The sequence below is a fragment of the Urocampus carinirostris genome, chromosome 11, assembly GCF_059441175.1.
Source record: "Urocampus carinirostris isolate Australia breed hairy pipefish chromosome 11, RoL_Ucar_1.0, whole genome shotgun sequence".
Taxonomy (NCBI): domain Eukaryota; kingdom Metazoa; phylum Chordata; class Actinopteri; order Syngnathiformes; family Syngnathidae; genus Urocampus; species Urocampus carinirostris.
The window spans coordinates 24,260,819-24,282,130 of NC_142359.1; the positions used below are offsets into that span (position 1 = coordinate 24,260,819).

Below are 21,312 nucleotides of genomic sequence, written 5' to 3' on the forward strand. Positions count from 1 at the left end.
AAGACAGGAACATATCATACTCGACAGGGGTGACAAAACGCATCGATATTTGCAGATGACGGACGACATGTTTGACCTACAACACTCAGAGAACAGTGTAGTTATATTGAACTATGTCACTGCCTGTATTTTGTCATTTTCTTTATTTATAACTTCATTTATTTAGTAACCGTGTAACTTCAGTTGTGTTTTACTTTGCAGCCTGCACTGGCCTTGAACGTCATGTCAGGTCCGTCACCTTATTTCTTTGAATGGAATACACAATGAGAGACAGGAGACATCAGTTTCAGCTCCAACAAAAACAAAAACAATTTATTTCCTCAGGCAAAGGTTGAGCAAGAATTCCCACAAGAGTTATTATAGGTAGGACAGTGCTCTATTCCACTGTGGGTTCCTTTAATGATTATCGTTTGACTTTGTAGCAAATGCATAATAGATTTACAATAATCCTAACAGCCATCATAACAGTACTTGTTAGAACCGGTTTAGATAAAGTCTATATTTTGGTTACAGCTTTTGGGCCGCTCTTTTAGTATAAAAATAATGGCGATCCGTTACAATCTTTGCTCTTGTTAACTTTCTACAGCAGGGCTTTCCAATATGCTTGTTGTGTGGCCCCTAAGAACAGCTGAGGAACTCCCAGACCTCTGGCCAGGTCAGGTATGGGAGGATGCGCCGCTAAGGCACTTCGCCTGATCTGAAAATGTCTCACCAGTTCTGGGTCATTGTGATTGTAAAATATTTTTTAGTGGTAGTTTCAGTTTATCTAACCCTTCTTCCGATAATTAAACCTGGTAATAACATAAGTTGTTATTTCAGAAATGCATATCAAACTGGGCGCCCTTTGTGCTAAAAAGGATAGAGACCCCTGGTCTACAGCCATCGTCTGTGACACATTCATGCCCAGAATATTCTGTAAATAGAACCTTTGAAAAATCTGCTAATCTCTCCAGTCTTTATTTTGATAACCAAACCTTTTCTCTACCCGGAGTCAAACGCGGAAGAAGAAAGAGACGGATTACAACAACAGAAACGTCATGAAAGAGTAAAACTCACAGCTGAAACAGTTACAGAAAGTACAAACTGAATTTGAGACCAAAAGTGCTGTTCTTTGACAGCCCGGGGCAGCTTAGATTCTCATGGCAACATAAGAAACCTGAAACGTGATTGGACAATAAATACTGGAAAAAGTTCAGCCAACAAATCCCTATCTTTTATCCAAAAGTCAGCAGGTGAAGCTCCCCCCGTAAAGTATTTCGACAACGGAAACATTCCCTTCATACATCGGTGGCATTAAGGCAGGCGGAAGCCACTTCCTGCTTCCCCTCCACCATCTTTGTCCTCCCTTCGTCTCCTCCTTCCGCCTGGTGGGCAGAGTCCGGGCGCCCCCGCCGACACCCTGCGTTCCTCAGTTTGAAGGCGGCGAGGAAGGCGGCGCGGTAGTTGCGGTTCATCCAACCGTAGAGTAGCGGATTAGCGAAAGTGGAGCACATGGCCATCACGTGGAAGATGGTATAGAGCAGACGGAATTGCGGCATGTCCGGAACGCTGCTGTCGATGTCGGTCGCCAGCTGGAAGGCGTGATAAGGAAGCCAACTGACGGCGAACACCACCACCATGGTCACCAGCATCTTGGTGGTCTTGCGGTGGCGGCGATGGCGTTCTGAACCGGAGGAAGACCCTTCGGCGTCCGACGGGCTGACGTGGGATCGCAGCTTGGACCAGATTCGGGCGTAGGCAAAAGTGATAATGGCCAGCGGGAGGAAGTATTGCAGCACCAGCATGGAGACGCTGTAGACCGTGCCGTCCGTGCTGGACCCGGGCCACTTTTCGGCGCATACCTGCAGGCGGGGTGGGAAATCGTCATCAGAAAAGGGATAGGCTTTGAGTCAAGTCAAGTCACATTTATTTATATAGCCCTTAATCACAAAAATGTCTCAAAGGACTGCAAGGGATTACAATTACACAACTACCTGATCTTAAACCAACATGCCGCTACTCTACAGTTGGATGAACCGCAACTCTCACGAGACTTGCGGGTTTACGTTTTCGAGTAAGTCTGAATCACAACCGAAGGCAAAATCTTATATCTTAAGTCTCAAGTCTTATAATGGTATTTGTAATTATTTGGTTGTAACTATTAGAAATAGGGTTAAAACAAGTACAGTCAACCACAAAAGCAACTAACCATGTCAATGATTTCTCATGCCAGTTAGAATTCCAATTTCCTAGAAAATCTAATTGACCTATTGCGGGTGAGTCAGAGGACTACTCTGGTGCTCTTAGGTGGCTACCTGGTGCCTGCAGGCCGCATGTTGGAGACCTCCAGTGTAATATTTCAAATCAATATTGTTGTTGTTTTTTACCACTTATAGGTGCTAAATATCTCACAATGTCCTTTTAAGCATGACTCAGCGATCAACTCTATATGTTAATATGATCATGAAATATGACAAAATACTACATTCAGGGGACAGTGTGTATTATTTAGTGCCTCCTAGTGCTAAAAAACATTATTCATTTCATAGAGAACAACGTTGATTGGAATCATAAGAAAAAATACCTTCACTATTATAAAAATGGGAGTTTTTGTAAATACTTGGAGGTGGAGAAATTGGTATTTATTTGTTGTGGATCAACTACAGGGAGCTGTCAAATATGTCAGCCATCTTGCCTTTTTACTTTCTTTTTTTCCTATTTTTCTTATCGTTTTCTTATGTTTTCTTTTATTTTTGTCATTTTCCATTTTTTCATTTCTTATTTTTTTCCCTTCTTTTTTAATTTTTTTCTCCTCTCTTTCTCATTTCTTAAATTTTCTTTTTTTCTTTCTTTTTTCCTTTTTGATCTGTCTTTTCATATTTTATGTTGTGATTACAATTTTACTTTTATTTTTATTATTTTATTTTTTATTTTTTTTACAATTTTTATTTATTATTATTATTATTATCACTTTTGTTATTTTTGTTATTTTTATTATTTGTATTATTTGTATTATTTGTATTATTTGTATTATTTTTATTTTTATTATTTTTACTTATTTATTTATTTTAAATTTGTTTTATTGTTTTTGTATGTGTTTGTCTTGCTGTCAGTCACCCCTCTCAAGGAATATGACCAGGGTAGATACATAGATGTTGTGATTGCTTCCCTTTTCTGTCTGTTTCCCGTTTTTTCCCTCTTTCATTTGTTTTTCTTTTTCAATTTTCTCCTTTCTCTTTACTCTTTTTACTTCCCTGTTTTTCTTCTTTCTTTCATTTTCTATTTTTTTCCTTTTTTCTTTAATTTTTTTCTCATTCATTCAAAAAATGCCGGGCACAAAAATAAGAAGGAAAAACAGTGCACTTTGTTCACTCGGAGCGTCCATCCATCCACCCACTATCCGCAACGCTTATTTTCAGTAGGGTCCCGGGAATGCTTGAGCCTATCCCAGGAATCGTTGGGTTGTGGGCTGGGGACACCCTGAACTGGTTGCCAGCCAGTTGCAGGGCACACAGAGACAGACAACTCGCTCGCTCATTCACACCTAGGGACAATTTGAACCGGCCAATTAACCTGACATGCATGTCTTTTGAATGTGGCAGGAAACCGGAGTGCCCGGAGGAAGGGAGAACATGCAAACGCTACACAGGAGGTTCAATCTCATGACCTCAGAACTGTGCCGCACACGCGCTAACCACTGCCCCGCCGTGCTGCCCCAGAGCGTCCTAAATTTGTGATTTCCCCCGTGTTTTTCCGCCCTTGCTTCTAGTTTCACTCCTCAATACCGTGACATCTAGTGGTCAACACTGTCCCATTAACTCCAGTTCACAATGATGTAAAATGAAAAGATTGCTCCACCTGTATGGTGTGACCTGGCATCAGCGTGAAAGATCCATACTCTCGGAAGATGGCGAGCGGGCTGGCCAAGGCAGCGCTCAGCAGCCACGTGAGCGCAATGACAACGAAGCACGTGTCCTTTCGCATTCTGCTCTCCAGGTGATGAATGATGCACCTAAAATGGCCGCGAGCAAGCCGTCAATGTTAGCTTCAAGGGCCGCAGAGATGCGACCCTCGTCCGCCCGCCTACCAACCTGTGGCGGTCCAGGGCGATGACGTTGAGGGTCAGAGTAGAGACGTGGACGGTGAGGCCCTGGGCGAAGGGCACCAGGAAGCAGAGGGCGCCCCCAAACTGCCACTCGCCCTGGAGCGTGTAGACCAGTGTGAAGGGTAGACACAGCGCGTTCACAAGCAGGTCAGCTGAGAGACAAAAAGTGGCATTTCAATAATACCGCTTGTAGCTTGAGGGTAAGCATAGAAGCGTGTCATTATTTTGTCTTGTTGGGCTGCAACAATTAGTCGACGTTAGCGACAAAAATCAATTATGGAAACAGTCGACTGAATTTCATTGTCAACTGTTGTCGCCTGACATGTTTTTCAACAGGAGGTATCTCTACATGATTAGAATCTCTACTGAGAATCGTTCATGCACAATTGAGTCTCTGTCTCGAGCGGTAAAACATTCAGAAATGGTGGCGTCGGTTTCAAGTACAAGAACCAAAACTTCGAAAGTTTTGGAGCATTTTAGCTCAGATACGGCTAATAAAAAGACTGCTAGAAAAGTTTGTAAAGTCGACCTTGTGTATGATGGCAGTAGCTCAGTGACGCGCGAACATTTAAACAGTTGAACTGAAACAGAGTCTGACTCGCCTCGGTAGGATTCAAGTAACGTTCAAACCAGTCCCGTTATGATGACATGCATCGTACATTTTATACACGTATATTTTAATATCAAAGAGAGCTTTAGCATTATGTCACAATGTTCCTGACAGACATCTTTGAAATTAAATGCATGCAGTTCGAAGAACAAACATCAGTTGTTAAAACATTAAAAACAACAAACGTCAGTTGTTAAAACTGTTTAATTTAGAACTCTTAGTCAGTGATGGCTAGCGATTTGTTTTTGTCTTGTTATTTACATATCATTCGTATATTTTCTAACCTCTTATCCTCACTAGGGTCACTCGGTGGTGCTGTAGCCCATCCCAACTGACACTGGACAGTATGCAAGGGACTCTCTGAACTGGTTGCCAGACAGTCATAGGGGACATTGAGACAAATATTCACACACTCACTCATTCCTAGGAACGATTCTCACTTGCCAATCAACCTGCCCAGTATCTTTTTAGTACGTGGGAGGAAAACTAAGTGCTGAGATATAAGCCACCAGGGCAAACTGAGAACAAGGAGGGTGGTAGCTGGAATTAAATCAAGAACCTCTGAACTGAGAGGGAGAGGTGCTAGCCACCGTTTTATAGTTAGATTGACGTACCTGGTAGCTAATGGTGTTTGTCAATTAAAAAAAAAAAAAACTAATGGAACACATTAGATAGTGTTTGTCAGTTTATAGGTCTAAAGGTCTTTGAACATACCGACGGCCAAGTTGGCGATGAAGAAGTTGGTGACCGTGCGCAGCGTCTTAAAGCGGTAGATGACATAGATGACCAGAGAGTTACCCACAAGCCCCAGCAAGATGATGGCGCTGTAGGCGGCGATCAACACCACCTGTGGGAGGGCGGACAGCACATTGGTTAGCAGGAATTCCGGTCCTCGAGGGCCGCATGCCCTGCAAGATTTAGAAGGTTTCCCTGTGATTTCAATCACCAGGATTGTGAACAAGCTTCCGCCAGCTTGCTGAGGAGCTGATCATTGTTTTCTCCTGAGTTGAAGAAGAGAAACTTCCAAAACCAAGCAGGACAGGTGACCCTCGAGGACCGGTGTGCCCGCCCCTGGGCTAGTCACATACCTTGACGCCAGGCAGTCGGATGGGGTCTTCAGGGAAGGTGCTGCCATCAAAGCCGAGGTGCTTGACCTCGGCCGCCAGGTCGTCGTAGTCATCGTGATAACTGAGATTGGTCGCTGCCGACGGTTCCTGATCATCACAATCCATGTTGTACGTTGGACCCTTCCTTAAGAAATTCCTGTTCGTCCGATGACGTACTTTTGTCCAATAGCATTCGTCCTACCACTAGTTGTACGTACGTGGTATGGCGACAACCTCCGATCTAAAGTCTCCCATGTGAATTTATTTGTCCTCCAATTACCATCCAATTACACGCTAATCAATCACTCAGTATGTCACCTCGCACTTATTAAATTTCTCATGTTTCGCTCATTAAACCAATCGTATGCTCAATCACATGCGTCCTGAGAACAATTTAACATCCGGGAAACCCAATCGGGCCTCCTGCGTCTTATCTCGCATCTCACGAGTCCGGCGGCGGGCATCATTCCTCCGGTGACGATTGCCGATTCAGCACGCCGCCTGTGAATGGAAAACATTTGAGGAATTTCAATTGTCAGGGACGTCGGGAAGAAAGAGCCACGGAGCAATTGGCACTTACTAACGCGCCGGCGAATGCTGATTTATTCATCAACACGTTTGCCGTCTTGCTATTTCGGTCTCAGTCTCATCTGGAGGAGTCGGCGTAGCGTGAGGCGAAGACATCACCTGGATACGAGGCCTTCATTCACATTTTACGGCATAAACAATTTGCCAGGTAACGAGCACGTTACCCTGAGGGACTCCGCCGGGAAGGCTGACGTCAGAAAGTGACGTTGTGGATTCGCTGCATCGGAGATACAAAATATGAATGTTATAAATGATAAATATTGACACTTTGTTGACTGAAGACTTGGCTAATTTATGTTGCTAATACAGTGATACATTGATACTACAGACAACTCTCCATTTCAATAAGTCTGTATTAGACCCAAAGATTTTGCCTATTCATTCAAGCAAAAAATTAGAACTGAAACAAAAACGAACACACCCAGGGTCGGTTAAATGGCCATCTTGGAGATATGATCTTTCACATAATAGCAATAATATGTTTACTTACTTAAACATTATCATTAAAATGATAAATTTGAGCTTAAATTGACTCCTTTACGACCGGGTTTCGTTCAGGAACTGGCCATAGAAGACAGATATACGGTAAACTCATAAGTCACTTCGCTATGTCAAAAAATACTGCAGTACTCCAACGACTATATTTGAACGAATTGGCATTTTGCTTAGGGAATTTGAAAAAAAAAAATTGGAAACACATAAAAACCCAAACACGTACGGATTTAGATATCTTGGAGATATGTTCTTTTTAAATGACAGTAGCCGTATGGTGACTTCAATAAAAATGACAAATGTGAAGTTAAAGTCCTTGAGTTACGAATTTGTTTTTTAGCTAGGATTTTCTCGTGAATTACTCGTACATTGTTATTTGTTTATTTATTTATTTATTTGATTTGATTTTTTTTTTTGTTCACCACTTGATATCACATGTCAAATGAAGCTTTTTTGGGAGTATTTTTAAATACTTCAATTTACATCCAATTCGGCTAACTTAGTATAACTATCTCTGGTCTATGTAGCCCATTGAGACTCCTTGTGATTAAGGGTGTCACAAATAAACATGACTTGACCTGACCCGTTCTATTGATTTTCCACGAAATGATTTTTACCCTTATCTCCAAGTTATTCACTGGATCGATACTCTTAATTTCTTATTATCTACAGGGCTATATCAGATAGTGGGCATACGCGATCCCTCGTTTATGGCGGGGGTTACGTTCGAAAAAGTTCGTGATAGGTGAATCTGTGTAGTAAACACCTTTATTTTAATTTAAAAAAAATGTTTTTTATCATACAATTAAATGTTCTATTATACACTGAAACCAAAGAACAAACCCTTTTTACAGGCTCAATTATATGTTTAACAAATTGAAGTACAGTACTGTAATGTATGAACGCGTTTTCATTTTTTTTACAAATATCTACTGTACTGTAAAATAATAAGTGGGGGGTTTAGCAAATCAGAACGCAATACACAATGCACGATGCAAATCTGCCAAGTAGCAAAGATGTGAAAGGTAGACTGCGCCATTGCGAGAGTTTTACTGTATTGTGATTCAGTTCTTTCTTCTTCTGTCACTTAATTTAAAAAAATTCATATATTCTGGTCATTTTACAAAACTCCTGAAATATTGCAATGTTCTCATTTTTTTAATATTGCTGCTGATCCTCACTCAAAATATTTGTATAACATGAACGCATACTCTAGTAAGTTGTAGGCAACAATCAGCACTCTTAATAAAAAGCTTGAAATATTTCAGTTGCTTTGGAATAAATCCAGAATGTATGTCTTTTTTTTAATTCCAAGACCGAAAAGAAAGAACTTTATCAGAATATTCTCTTTTTCTGAGACAGTACTTCATATGTAAACAAAAGCGATCATGTCCCTTCTTTTGTTTTGAATTGAATTGTCTTTCTTGTCGCGGATAACGACGTAATGAAACGTTGTAGGCAATGAGATTAGACATGGCACTCCAGGGTAAACACGCAATACTTTAAAGGGAAAAAATAAGATAAAACAATCCAAACAGGAAAAAATATATCTAACGTTGTGTCTAGAGACTGGCGGAAGCTGTGATAATAATTGAATGAAAACATTGTAACAGTAGATCAATGAAAAGTAGTGCAATCATTTTGAGCAGAAACCAATATATATATATATATATATATATATATATATATATATATATATATATATATATATATATATATATATATATATATATATATATATATATATATATATATATATATATGTATATATATATATATATGATTGCACTACTTTTCATTGATCTACTGTTACAATGTTTACATATCATTTTTTTCCTAGTTTGCACTCTTGTTTAGGGAGGTGATGGCCCTGGGGAAGAAACAAGGAAGCCTGTTTGTTTTTGTGTTTAGTAACTGACTTTTGCACCATTGTATACAAAACAAAATAGAAATACAAATCTTTCATGGGGGATAAAGAAATAATTGATACCAATCTCTGACATCATCTCCCTAAAGACGTGACACTTCATTTATTCATGGGTCATCTTCTGCACTCTGTTTTAGGGGGGAAATGCGGGCTTGATTCGTAACCATGTCATACCTTTCAACTCTTACACATTTCTCGTATTTTTTTTATTGTTTCAAATTGTGTACGCCAGGCAAGTCAAAATTACGGCCCGCGGGCTTTTGGAGGATTTCATCCGTCCCACCGTAAATCCCCCCTCCCCACCCCCCAAGAAATAAAACAAGTCTATTGATCATTTCCATCAAATGTTAGGATCTGTGTATTGTTTGTTAATTCTACATTCATTGCAACCTTGTCTTCTTTTTTTTATTTATTATGACTTGAAAAGCGCTATATAAATGCAGACCATTTACCATTATTATGATTTAAATACTTGATTTTAATTGTATTGTTTGCTAATGCAACATCCATTCCAGCCTGGTCATCTTGGAAGAGGCATTTCCTCATGTGGGGTACCTTCTCAAGGTTTCTTCATTCTCCCTATGTTGAGGTTTTTGAGTTTTTCCTTGCCCTCGTGTAGGTTTTAGATAAGGGGATAGTGTAATAATAGTCTGTGGTTTGCAATAGTCTGAGGTCTGTGCAGCCCTTTGAGACTCCTTGTGATTAAGCGTTATACAAATGAAAACTACTTGACTTTACTTTTTTTTTTTTTTTAAAAATACAAACCAAATGCTCCTGCAGGCCGTTAGAATACAGCAGAGGTGTAAAAAAGACAGATGTCCAATCTCCTTTCATGTTAAAGACAATATTATGCAGTATTTCCTCAGCTTCAGTAAGCCCAGCCTAGTAAATTGATTGGATGCTATAACCCAGTCACTTCTTAACTCTTGTTTTGTATTTGTTTCAAAGTAGTACGACAATTTAGATAAGTATATTTGTATTCATACTTGAGTTTGGTTATGTTTGTGATGTCTACGGTGAGTTGGTTCAGACTTCAAGCTGCATTTACCCAACTGTTAAAATAAACAAATTGTTAACACATTTAATGCCAAACACAAAAGTTATTTTTTTCCATTGTTTCTGAAGAAATGTGTTGTGCTTAGAAAAGACCCCTTATCATCCGTGATTATAATTTGTAGCGTAGGCTACAAAAGTTGTCAGAATGATAATGCTAAAAAACAAAGACAAATATTTTACCTGGCCTACCTGAAATAATAAAGTCTTAATGTGCCCCCCGGTCCAAACTGAGTTTGACAGGCATTTGCTGTCAACAATTTTTGTCAGGCAATTATTTTTTTATGTGTAATAAGCAAGACTGATTTTATTGCAAGCCAGGAAAGAACTAAGAAAGATTCTGAAAGATTGTTGGAGCTGTTTATTTGCTAAACAAAATCTTGTTTACAAAATCGATCTTTGTTTTTACTCTACACATTCTGTCATGCTGTGAGTAAGTAGGAGCCGCATTGTGTTTGCAAGATTTATTAATGCTTAATAAAGGGGAATTACACTAATAACAGTAGAAATTCGCTGAGGTTGACAGGTATGCGTGTTATCGAATCAATATTTTAAGAAGGTGGACACACTGACCGGTGGCGTCTCGGTGGTCCGGCCTGAGAAAAGTGCAGCAAAGAAGAGGAAAGCGTCCTAGTTGACTTTACTGGAAGCATCCATCAGCTGCTCACGCACGTTGCATCGCTGAGTGAGGCGGCAAAGAAGAAAAAGCAAGACGAGCCAACCCAAGAGAGAGTCACATTGCAGAGGCGGGGCCTCCCCCTGCCTCCCCTCTGCCTCCTGCCTGCCTCCTGAATGCCAGCGCAAGGTGCAAGATGACGAAGGAAGGAGATCAAATCCAAGCAAACAGGCGGGCGATGACAGAAGGCAACAGGATATAACAACAGAGTATGACACAAATTACTGCAAATAAAGGAAAGAAATTAAATCCTTGCAGAAAAAGTGATGGGAAAATCATGTTTATTATACTTTGTACTTTTTTTTTAGTCTGCTTATAAAGGAGAATGCTCATTAAACCGGGCTTGACTTTTTTTAACTATTAAATGCTTGCAACGAAGATTGCTTATCATGCCGGGGTTGGTTTATTTTGACAATAAAACACTTACAAAGAAGGTAATAATGCCAGGGTTGTATTTTTTTGGACTAGTGTGCGTTTGCAATGAAGATTGCTTTTGATACCGCAGTTGGTTTCGACTATTGAACAAAAAGGATTGCTTGTAATGCCAGGGTTGCTCATTTTATTAACGAAAACTTGCATAGAAGATTGCTTACAATGCCAGGGTTGAGTTTTTTTAACTATTGAACACTTGCAAGAAAGATTGCTGAGAATGTCAGGGTTGGTTCATTTTTCACTATTGAACATTTGCTAAGAAGGTTGTTTATGATGCTTGGCTTGTCTTTTTTTACTATTAAACACTTGCAAAGATGATTTTTCATAATGGCAAGGTTGTGCTTATTTTGAATATTCAACCCTTGTAAAGAAGATTGCATATAATACCAGGTTTTATTTATTTTTATTTTATTGAGCACTAACGCACTCTTTGTATCATTGCCACTGTTTGAAAATCATGCATCAATGTTTGCATCATTGCGGTTTGTCTCCACCTATGATAACGCAGGGAGGCCAATCACGTGGCTGTTCTTTGACATCCACACCCTTAAGGGTTGATGTGTGATAAGTAAATAATGAAATATTTATCCAGACATATTTTTCAAGCTTGCTTACAATGAAGAAAGTGGTTCTATTTTGACTATTAAATACCTGCAAAGAAGATTGTCAGGGGTACTAGCGTTTTGATATCTTGACTATCATTGCGCCATTTTGTTTTGTTTTTTGGGCCATTGTCAAGAGCTTGTGCACTGTTGCATCATTGTCATTATTTATTCTTTGATATCCACACCCTTTGATCTCCTCTTTGTAACTGAAGAGAGAGAACTCAGAGGAGGACCTTGAGAGCAGGTTGGATTTTTACTTCTCTCATTGTTCTAAGTGTCTTTAAACTACGGACTTCACAATTGGCCCTTGGAGCTGGATATGGTATGTAGATGTCTTTCTTTGTTCCTCTTTTCTTCTTACTGCAAGCTCAAAAATCATTCATGTGCTTTCGCCTTTTTGAGTTTTTAACTATAAATTAGCTCACAAATAACCAAACAGAAGCAATTAGGCAACCGGGGTGGGAGAGCTTGAGCTCCACTTCCCCCGGCCGAAAATCCCAAAGGAATAACCCGCCTACGTCAGCGTGTTAATGCAAATGTAGGGGGGGGGAAAGCACGCAAAGAAGCTAGCAGCGCTGATGCTACATGAATTAACTGCAGCAACCAAAAGAGATAAGATAAGGTCTAACTCATTTATTTTATCTGCAGAATTTGTTTTTTCAAAAATCTCGCTCCTTAAAAAGATTAAGAAATGCTCTTTTTGTAAATCTTTAAAAGAAAAGAAAGTATACAAGTGGGGTGTAAACCTGTATGATTTTGAGATATATTTTATTTATAAGTATTATGCAATATTATTTTTTCAAAAAAATAGTACCCAGAATTATCTGTGAAAGACAGGAGAAAATAATGTTTTCAATCACATATTTTTGTTCATATTAAATTATTAAACAGTAGAGAAAAATCAAATATAATATTTCTATTTTAATAGTTGAATGATTAAATTGCTCAAAAAAGATTGTTTATAATGGCAGGTGTAAATGATTTTATAGTGGAATGAAATTTACTAATTGTATGCCATAAATTGTTGCAATTTCTTGTTAAATCAACACAGGGTTGTTTTGTTTTTGTTTATTATGGAACGCTTGCAAAGAAGATTCTCTTAATTCCAGGGTTGGTTTATTTTGACTATGGAACGCTTGCAAAGAAGATTGCTTCTAGTACCAGGGTTGGTTTATTTTGACCACTAAACAATTGCAAAGAAGATCGCTTATATTTTCTGATTTAAATGACTTTTTTACTGTAAGTTATTTCCCAGTCAAATTATTGGCAAATTTTTCAATTTCTCAATCGGTCCTCTATGTATATTTGAAAGAACTTATTTGTGGGTGTTTTATAAATTCAAGTTGAAGATTTAGCCCCTTTACATTCTTCGATTGGAAATCTGTGGCCCGAGAAAGACCATATAAGGGTATGACACGAGGCTAGTGGTGCCCTGTTTACGGTTGCCGTCAACCGTAAGGGAAACGTTTAAAGTTTTTCCTCACCTTATCAAATGTTTTTCTTTTGACATTTAAACACAACTTTTAGATGTTGGCCATGAGCGAAAAAGCAGCCGAATTCCCCATTCGCCTGTTTCGATTTTGGTACTGAGGCTTAGAATTAGAATTTTTTTTATTGGCATTGAAAACAAGGTAGTAAATATGACATGAAAAAGACTATAATTAGAAAAAAAATATTCAAAAATGCATCAGCAACAAAAATAGTGTAAGGACATTAGCAGCAACATGTGTTAAAAACAAGAGAATAATAATAAAGTAAGAATATATACGGGCATGGGAAAAAAATATATTTTGGGGAAATCCAGAGAGCAGGGAATTACAATTATCCATTCTTCTTCAATTACAATTGTCTATATTGTGATTGTAAACAACAAAGTGAAAATTGTTTTCAAGGAGGTTGGATGATGCACTCTAGAAGAAACATTTCAGAAAAGACTTTCAAAACAAAAGAAAAAGATTAAAAAAAAGAATGTTATGAGGATTAGAAAAACGTGTTACAAACTACAACTTGGAGATTTGCCAAAGTTAGAAGTTTTTTTCAGAATAATAAGGAATTAAAAGAGACAATTTCTTTTGAAACCTAAAAAATCCCATAGTTTAAAACAAACAAATAAGACAAAAAGGCCATTTGAAAGAAAGAATATTTCTAGATAGTAGAAAAAAACCGAATTTTTAGAAAAATCATCCGAAAAGGCCCTTTACTTTGAAAAAACATAACTAAGCAAAAATAAATCAATACAAATATAAGGAACCCAAAAAAAGGCAATTCACTATTAAAGAATTATTAAACAGAAAATAACAAACAAACACATGATCAAAAAGACTTTTTACTTTACTTTATAAAAAGGAATAATTGAAGCTTAACTAATAAATGCATAAGAATGGAATCTAAAATACCAATATATTTTGAAATAATTATTTAACATAAAAAAAACAAACAAATCAATATTCAAATATGCTGACATTATATAAAATAAATACTAACAGTAACTTCTTGACTCACAAGTATTTAAAAAATGCACATTTATATGATACCTAAAGTATGATTGTTTATTTTTATGGAAATCATTATTGATTTTGTTAAATGAACACATTTTTACCCACTACTAGGCGCTAAATAATACAAAATATCCCTGTAAGATTTCTCATCTCATCTCTCATTTCATTAGCCGTACCGTTTATCCTCATTAGGGTCGCGGGGGGGCTGGAGCCCATCCAAGCCATCTCCGGGCAGTGGGCAGGGGACACCCTGAACTGGTTGCCAGCCAATCGCAGGGTACACAGGGACAGACAACTCACTCGCACATTCACACCTAGGGACAGTTTTGACCGGCCAATTCACCTGAAATGCATGTTTTTGGAACGTGGGAGGAAACCGGAGTGCCCGGAGGAAAACCCACGCAAGCACGGGGGAGAACATACAAACTCCGCACAGGAAGTCTGGAGCTGGATTTGAACCCACGACAGGTTCCCATGACATGAACTGTGCCGCACAAGCGCTAACCACTGCGCCGCCGTGCTGCCTACCCTGTAAGATTTATTTATTTTATTTTTTATTCTAGCCTCAGCTATTGTTCATATTTTGCTTCTCCAAGAGAGTGTTTCTTGTCTTTGTCATGAGCTCTCTCTCTCTCTACCGGTAATCAATAATTTTTTCCCCCCAAAAAAATCTGGATTTTGTTGGTAACCCCTTTCAAAAGGGTGCGTTTCCCCTGTGAATTGCCCGAAAATGATGTTCCTCCATTAAAATCGTGATTTGTGCACCCGTACACACAAGGGCTGGGCATGTTTTTGCAAATTGAGACTCTAAAACGCAACTCAACATTTTAATATTCCATACCTGTCAACCTCCAGGGCTCCATGCCCTTACAAACTGTTGGATTTTCCCTTACAAAATACAAAATGATCTTACACCATTTTTTTTTTTAATGTAGTTTAACATGTTACATTGTACATGTGTTTGGTTATATCATATATATTGTTCATTAACATTTTGTTGTTCGACATGAATGAGGTTTATTATAAAAAAAGTTCAAAAATGAAGTAGCTTGGATGCTCACTGTAGAAGGAAAAAATACATGCAAATATAATTAAGTAGTATACTACATTTTCTTATTCAAATTATGAATTTGTTTTCTGGATTAAATTATTGTTGGTATTATACTGATTGAAGGGATAACCACAAACCTGTCTTTTTTCATTTTCTCCTTTTATACTTGCTTTTTTTCTCAACTTCTTTATACAACATAATAATTGGTAATATAATGCATCAAAGCAAGTGAGCCGTTTGAGAGCCGGCTCTCTTTCATGAGTTGAGCCGAAAAAGCCGGTTCTCTAAAAAGAGACGGACTTCCTTTCACTACATGGGTCGGTGGTTCGCGCCCCGGCCGAGTCATTCCTAAGACTTAAAAAGTGGTCGGCGGCGCCCTCTGTTGGCTGCGGCTGCATCGGCTCGCTACAACGGGTCAGGTGCAATCGACATTTCGTTCTGTGTACATTGTTACACAGAATGACAATACAAGGAAATTATTATTATTATTATTATTATTATTACACAAGTAGCACATGAAATCCAAGGCGGCAGACGCATGCGCACAGTAGCATCAAACCGCTCGCTTCTTTTGCGATGAAAAAAAGCGATACCAAGAGGCTACTGCGGCGAACTCGTTTGACTTGATTGATTTGCTGTTTCGTCATAGTCGGTGTATACCGGATGGTACCCATAATTGACAAATTAGCGTTTTTCCGTACAGATTTTATTGTACGTCGTACACGACTTAAAATGCATAATAAACGTACTTTGTACGGCAAAAACGTACAGGTTGACAGGTATGATATTCTCTCCCGGAGACTCGTACTGCTACTCCCTCTAATTTGGGTCAAACAATTCGCGCGCATCCTGTACCGAAGTATACCGGAAAGGGGGCGACACCTGAAATCAGCATTCTATTTTTACCTTACCAACGCTCAGAAATGATCTACATTTATATAGCGCTTTTCAAGTCAATGACTTCCCAAAGCGTCAATGTGCTTCACATTTCCCAATAGCGGCCATGTAAGACGCTAACCTGCTTATTGGGGGTATTAGGGGTTCAGTGTCTTACCCAAGGACACTTCGACATGTAACACGGACGAGCCGGGATTCGAACTGGGATTCCTTGATCCCAAGACGAGCGCTCTACCTCCTGAGCTACTGCCGCCCCAGTTGTGTAAAACTATTTATTTGAAAAAAAGGATATTTATTTTAACAAGTGTTTTATGAAAAAAGGGGGGAAAACAAGCTCTCTTTTCTGTCCATTTCTCGAAATGTAAAAGTTTGTCCCACCTTCCAACACAGGAGACTAGATGGTTGCTAACCGGGCAGCTCGCTGGCGTCTTGGGATACCAGCAGAAAAATAAAAATAGACTATTATGGTGGTCTCTTGAGAGCCAACACACCCCCTTCCTCTTCTCCTTCTCCTGCAACGGCACATGCGCTTCCCCTCCCCCTACGCTGTGCAACGGAGGAGAGTAAAGGAGCGCAGGCTGCCTCTGACGTTGACGATGACGTCACGTAAAGGTTGCGTCGCGTCAAGGCTGATTCCAAGGAAACGCAACTTGGGTGGGGGGATGATAGTCGAGGGGGATGGGGGTTTCTCAAATGTTTTTTTTCTAAAAGCTCTGTGGATCTGATCCATTTCTCAGAGAATCGTTGCTCACTTGTTTTGTGTGAGTTAGTCCTTTTCAGTCGATACTGTTAGGAAATGAATATTAAAATGTACCGTTTACCAAATTGTTCGAATGAGTTATCTGACTCCATTAACCGAACACAACCTGCATTCTCCTAACAATGCGCGCTCGTTTCTTGATGGGAAAAGATGGACAAGAATAGCTGACAGTTTCACACGTGGGCAGATTTAATTCCTTAAATAATTTAGCTAAGTGAACTTCATCGAATATATGGCTGAATTAGTGTCGCCCGAGTCTCTGTCAAGCATCCTCTCTCGATCTTTTCGCTTCCTTCTCCCGGCCCAGGGTTTTTTTCTCACAAGTTGGTGTGCCGAGTCCTCCCATGGGCGTGCCAGGAATGCCCCCTCGCCTGCATGTCTGAAATGGTCAAAACATCCCCGAGTGTTTCTACATCACCAGGGCCGTCTGCGTCGAGAAGTGCTGATTATCTTATCAGCCCTTTGTCCCAGTTTCCTGCTGTTCCTGTAAACATCATTCTTCACTAGGTTGCATTGACCTCTCCCCACAGCTCAGCCAGTGAATATCTTTTGCATTTAAATGTAATTTGTATTTGATCGTACAAAATCCTTATAGTCAAATGTATAAAATCCTTCAATACCTAGGGTTTATCATCAGATATTTCTGACATATGTGACTATGTACCCCGGGGTTCACTTAGTGCAAAAATGTTCCTAAATATGACATTAGTTATGGTTAAGTGGCGTTGCTAATGTTGATGTTTGGATCACTATCTTGTGAGAGACCCCAAGTGGTGCAAAAATACTTAATTCATTGAAATAAAACACAATTGATTCCATAAGAAGCAAAAACACATGTACTATCTCTTAAAGATTCGTAGGTTTAAATATTTGTAATTATACTACTAACTTAAAGAAGCTGACGTGTTTGGCCACCGTCTTGTTTAAATGGATTACCTCATGTGCAGTCCCTTCTCAAGGTTTCTTCATTTTCCTCATGCTGAGGTTTTTGAGTTTTTCCTTGCCCTCATGTAGGTTTTAGCTCAGGGGATGGTGTAACAGTAGTCTGTGGTTTGCAATAATCTGTGGTCTGTGAAGCCATTTGAGACTCTTTGATTAAGGGCTATACAAATTAACATGACTTGACTTGATGTTAGCTGCCCTTGTAGATGTGCACTTCGGGATTCCGTTTTTGGCAAGATTCCCCCGACGTGTAGTTTGACGGTAGAGGTAAGATTTTGGGCCCAGAGTGAAGGCGTAGCTGTAAATTCCACGGCACCCCACTGGTCGTTGCTGTGTGTATATGTCAAGTGTCGTTGCTGGTGTTGATGTCAACTGCCTATGTATATGCTGTTGAATATGCCCACAAGTAACCATGTACTGGGTGTTCTAATAAAACCAACATTTTGCCATTGTGTACTTTGACAATGTCATGTGACAACCACTAGTGTTGCATGTGGGGGCAGATTCATTTTCCCTAACAATTTAACTAAGTGTACTCCATTGAAGACGGCCGAAGTAGCGACATTGGAGTCTTTGGGAAGCCTTTTTCTGAAGTCCTTTCGCTTTCTCCTATTGGACATATTCTCCCCACATAATGGTGTGCCGGCTCCTCCCAATGGGCGTGCCAAGGAAGCCCAACGTGGGCTTCACAATCTCATAGATGAGTGTCTTGATGGCTGGCTTCCTCAAAACAACGCTTGCGTCAACCGTCAGAGTCCTTTTATCAAAATTCCCTTGACAAAATATTATGCATTTCGAATGGCCTGTCCTGTCATTGAACTAAAGCCCACTCGGTGAAAATCTTGCATTAAGCTCAATAAATGTAACTTGTATTCAATCGTGTGAAATCCTTTATAGTCAAATGTATAAAATCTTTCACTATCTACTGTGGAGTTCAATTACTGCCCAAATTCGTTCAATGTGCAGTTTTTTTTTTTAATATGATGCAACGTCTGTTACTGTTTTGGGGGTTAGTAGTGTTGATGTCGGCTGCCGTTGTACATGTACCCATGTAACGCATACAGTGGGGCTTCACTAGTGCCAAAATTCTCCTCAAGTGTAGTTGATGAATGTCTTTTAATGTTGCGTGTCATTACTGTGTTCATATTTCAAGTCTCGCTGCTGGTGTTGATTTCAGCTGCTGCTGTACTGTATATGTGCACATGTAACCATGTACTGTGGAGTTCCATTAGCGGCTAACTTCTTTGTTAGTGTAGATCTGTTGGTGTTGCGTGTCATTACCATTGTCGATGTCAATTGCCGTTGTATATGTGCATATGGAAAGTGTACTTTGGGGTTCTATCCATCCATGCATGGTTTTGGAATGTGGGAGGAAACCGGAGTGCCCGGAGGAAACCCACGCAAGCACGAGGATAACATGCAAACTCCACACAGGAAGGTACTTTGGGGTTCACTTAGTGACAAAATTCTGCCCATGTGTAGTTTGACAACGACATGCACGTCCGTGGTTGCAGGTATCAATGTCAGCTGCTGTTGTACATGTGTAATGTGTAAGTTGGCTAATGATTAAATTTAGGGTGTAGTTTGTGAATGTGATTCAATGTTTGTTGGTGTTACATGTTGTTGCCAGTGTTGATGTCAGCTGCCGTTGTATACGTGCATATGGAAAGTGTACTCTGGGGTTCTATTAGTGACGAAATGCTGCCAATGTCTAGTTTGATGCAACTTCTGTGAGTCTTGCGTGTCGTTGCTAGAGTTGATGTCAGCTGTCGTTGTATATATGCACAGGTAACTAGGTACAGTGGGGTTTCGCGAGTACCAAAATTCTGCCGATTTGCAGTTAGCGAATGTGATGTTACTTCTCTTAGTGTTGAGTGTCATTTCTCATGTCAATGTCAGTTACTGTTGTACACAGTATGTGGATATGTAAAATGTACTTTGGGGTTCTGTTAGTAACAAAATTCTGCCAATGTGTAGTTTGTGAATATATGTACGTGTCAAGTGTCATCGCTAGTGTTTATATTAGTTGCCCTTTTATATGTGCACATGTTCCATTAGTGCTTATGTTCTATTAATGTATAAAATATATTTTCATTAGTGCCAAAATTCTACAAAATTGTAGTTTGACATGCAACATCCATCCATGTATGTTTTGTTTTGTTGCTCAATGAAGCCTCATGGGGATATGTCCATGTGAAGTTCTATTAATACCAAAATTCTGCCACTGTGAAGTTTGATGTGCAACATACGTTCGTGTTGTGTTTCGTTGCTGTTTGCATATATCAAGTGTTGTTGCTGGAGTCAATGTCAGTTGCCGTTGTATACGTATACTATGGGGTTCCATTAGTGTCAAAAGGAAAGTTGACATCAACTCGAGCAGAGACGCTTGACATATGCACGCAGCAATGACACGCAATACAAACGGACGCCGCGTGACATCGTCAAACGACGCATCGGCAGAATTTGGTCACTAATCTAAGGTCATTTTATATGAAGACAAAACGGAACTCCATACGGCAAGGCCGATTCGATTAACCGTGTTGGCGCCCCCACTCGATAAGCCGCTTTTGATTGGCAGCCACCTGTCCTTACCAACAAAGCACCAAGCACTACCCACATGCTTGCACAAGACAAAAGGGTATAGGATGGGGGATGGCAGGGGACACGAGCTCAGCAGTTATCAGCGACCAATCACGCGACGGCATCCGGCAAAAAGGTCAGGCCGACAGGCGGAACCCAGGAAATGGCAGCGGGTTCCCAAGGTCGAATGACGGAGGAGAGCATCCCGGGAGACGAAGCGCCGGGAAAATAAACTCCCAGCGCAACAATGACGAGCAACAATGACGAGCAACAATGCGCGGTAACCATGGCGACAATTAGCATCCTTTCCTTGCCTCCGTCCACTTCTTTGCCTGGAACACACCTGCAGAATTAAAAGAGGTTGCCGGGTCAAAATTCACACACACGCCCCTGATTGAAATGCTCTCTCACGCGCAGCATAGGGTTTTTTTTTCTTCCAGCTCACACAAAATCCTCTCACGGATTAAGAATATTCATGGGAACGACAACTGACACTCCAAAGTCACCTTGGGGCTCATTTACCACTGTTACGCAAGTGACATCACGACTCTCAGGTCCAGATGTTTTTTTGACTGAAAGAGGTTTTCTACACACACTTCAGAATCTCACTCTATCTTTGGGGTTGTTGTCCTGTCGGGAGGTGAACCTGCGCCCCATCCTCCGGTCTCTGGCAGACCAACAGATTTTCTGCCAGATTCACCCTGTATTAGGCTCTTTCCATCTTCCAGTCAACTCTAATGATCTTCCCAATCCCTGCTGAAGAAAAGCAACTTCAGCGCAAGATGCTGCCACCACCATGTTTGACAGTGGGGATGGTGTTTTCAGGGTGATGTGCAGCATCTCTCCTGACCAGAGCCCTTTGCAACTTGTTGTTTGTGTCTCTCAGGTGGCTGCTTGCAAACACCAAATGGGCGTTTTTGGCTTTCAGAAAGGGCTTTTTTCTTGCCACTCTTCCATAAATCATGCAGAGTTCCACTAACCCAGTCAGGCCCGAGTGTTCAGGGTACACGA

At 40.0% G+C, this 21,312-nt stretch overlaps 1 protein-coding gene across 1 annotated transcript; it reads right to left on the reverse strand.

Moving 5' to 3' along the window:
* Positions 1 to 38: 38 nt before the first annotated feature.
* Positions 39 to 16,525, reverse strand: npy2rl (neuropeptide Y receptor Y2, like). The gene is made up of 9 exons (XM_088347158.1): positions 16,398 to 16,525; positions 10,434 to 10,648; positions 6,553 to 6,605; positions 6,381 to 6,487; positions 5,783 to 6,301; positions 5,409 to 5,541; positions 4,071 to 4,236; positions 3,838 to 3,991; positions 39 to 1,841 (listed from the first exon to the last, which is right to left on the reverse strand). Exons 5-9 carry the CDS (start codon positions 5,924 to 5,926, stop codon positions 1,278 to 1,280), a joined length of 1,161 nt encoding a protein of 386 aa, XP_088203284.1. The 5' UTR covers positions 5,927 to 6,301; positions 6,381 to 6,487; positions 6,553 to 6,605; positions 10,434 to 10,648; positions 16,398 to 16,525; the 3' UTR covers positions 39 to 1,277.
* Between the last annotated feature and the right edge of the window lie 4,787 nt (positions 16,526 to 21,312).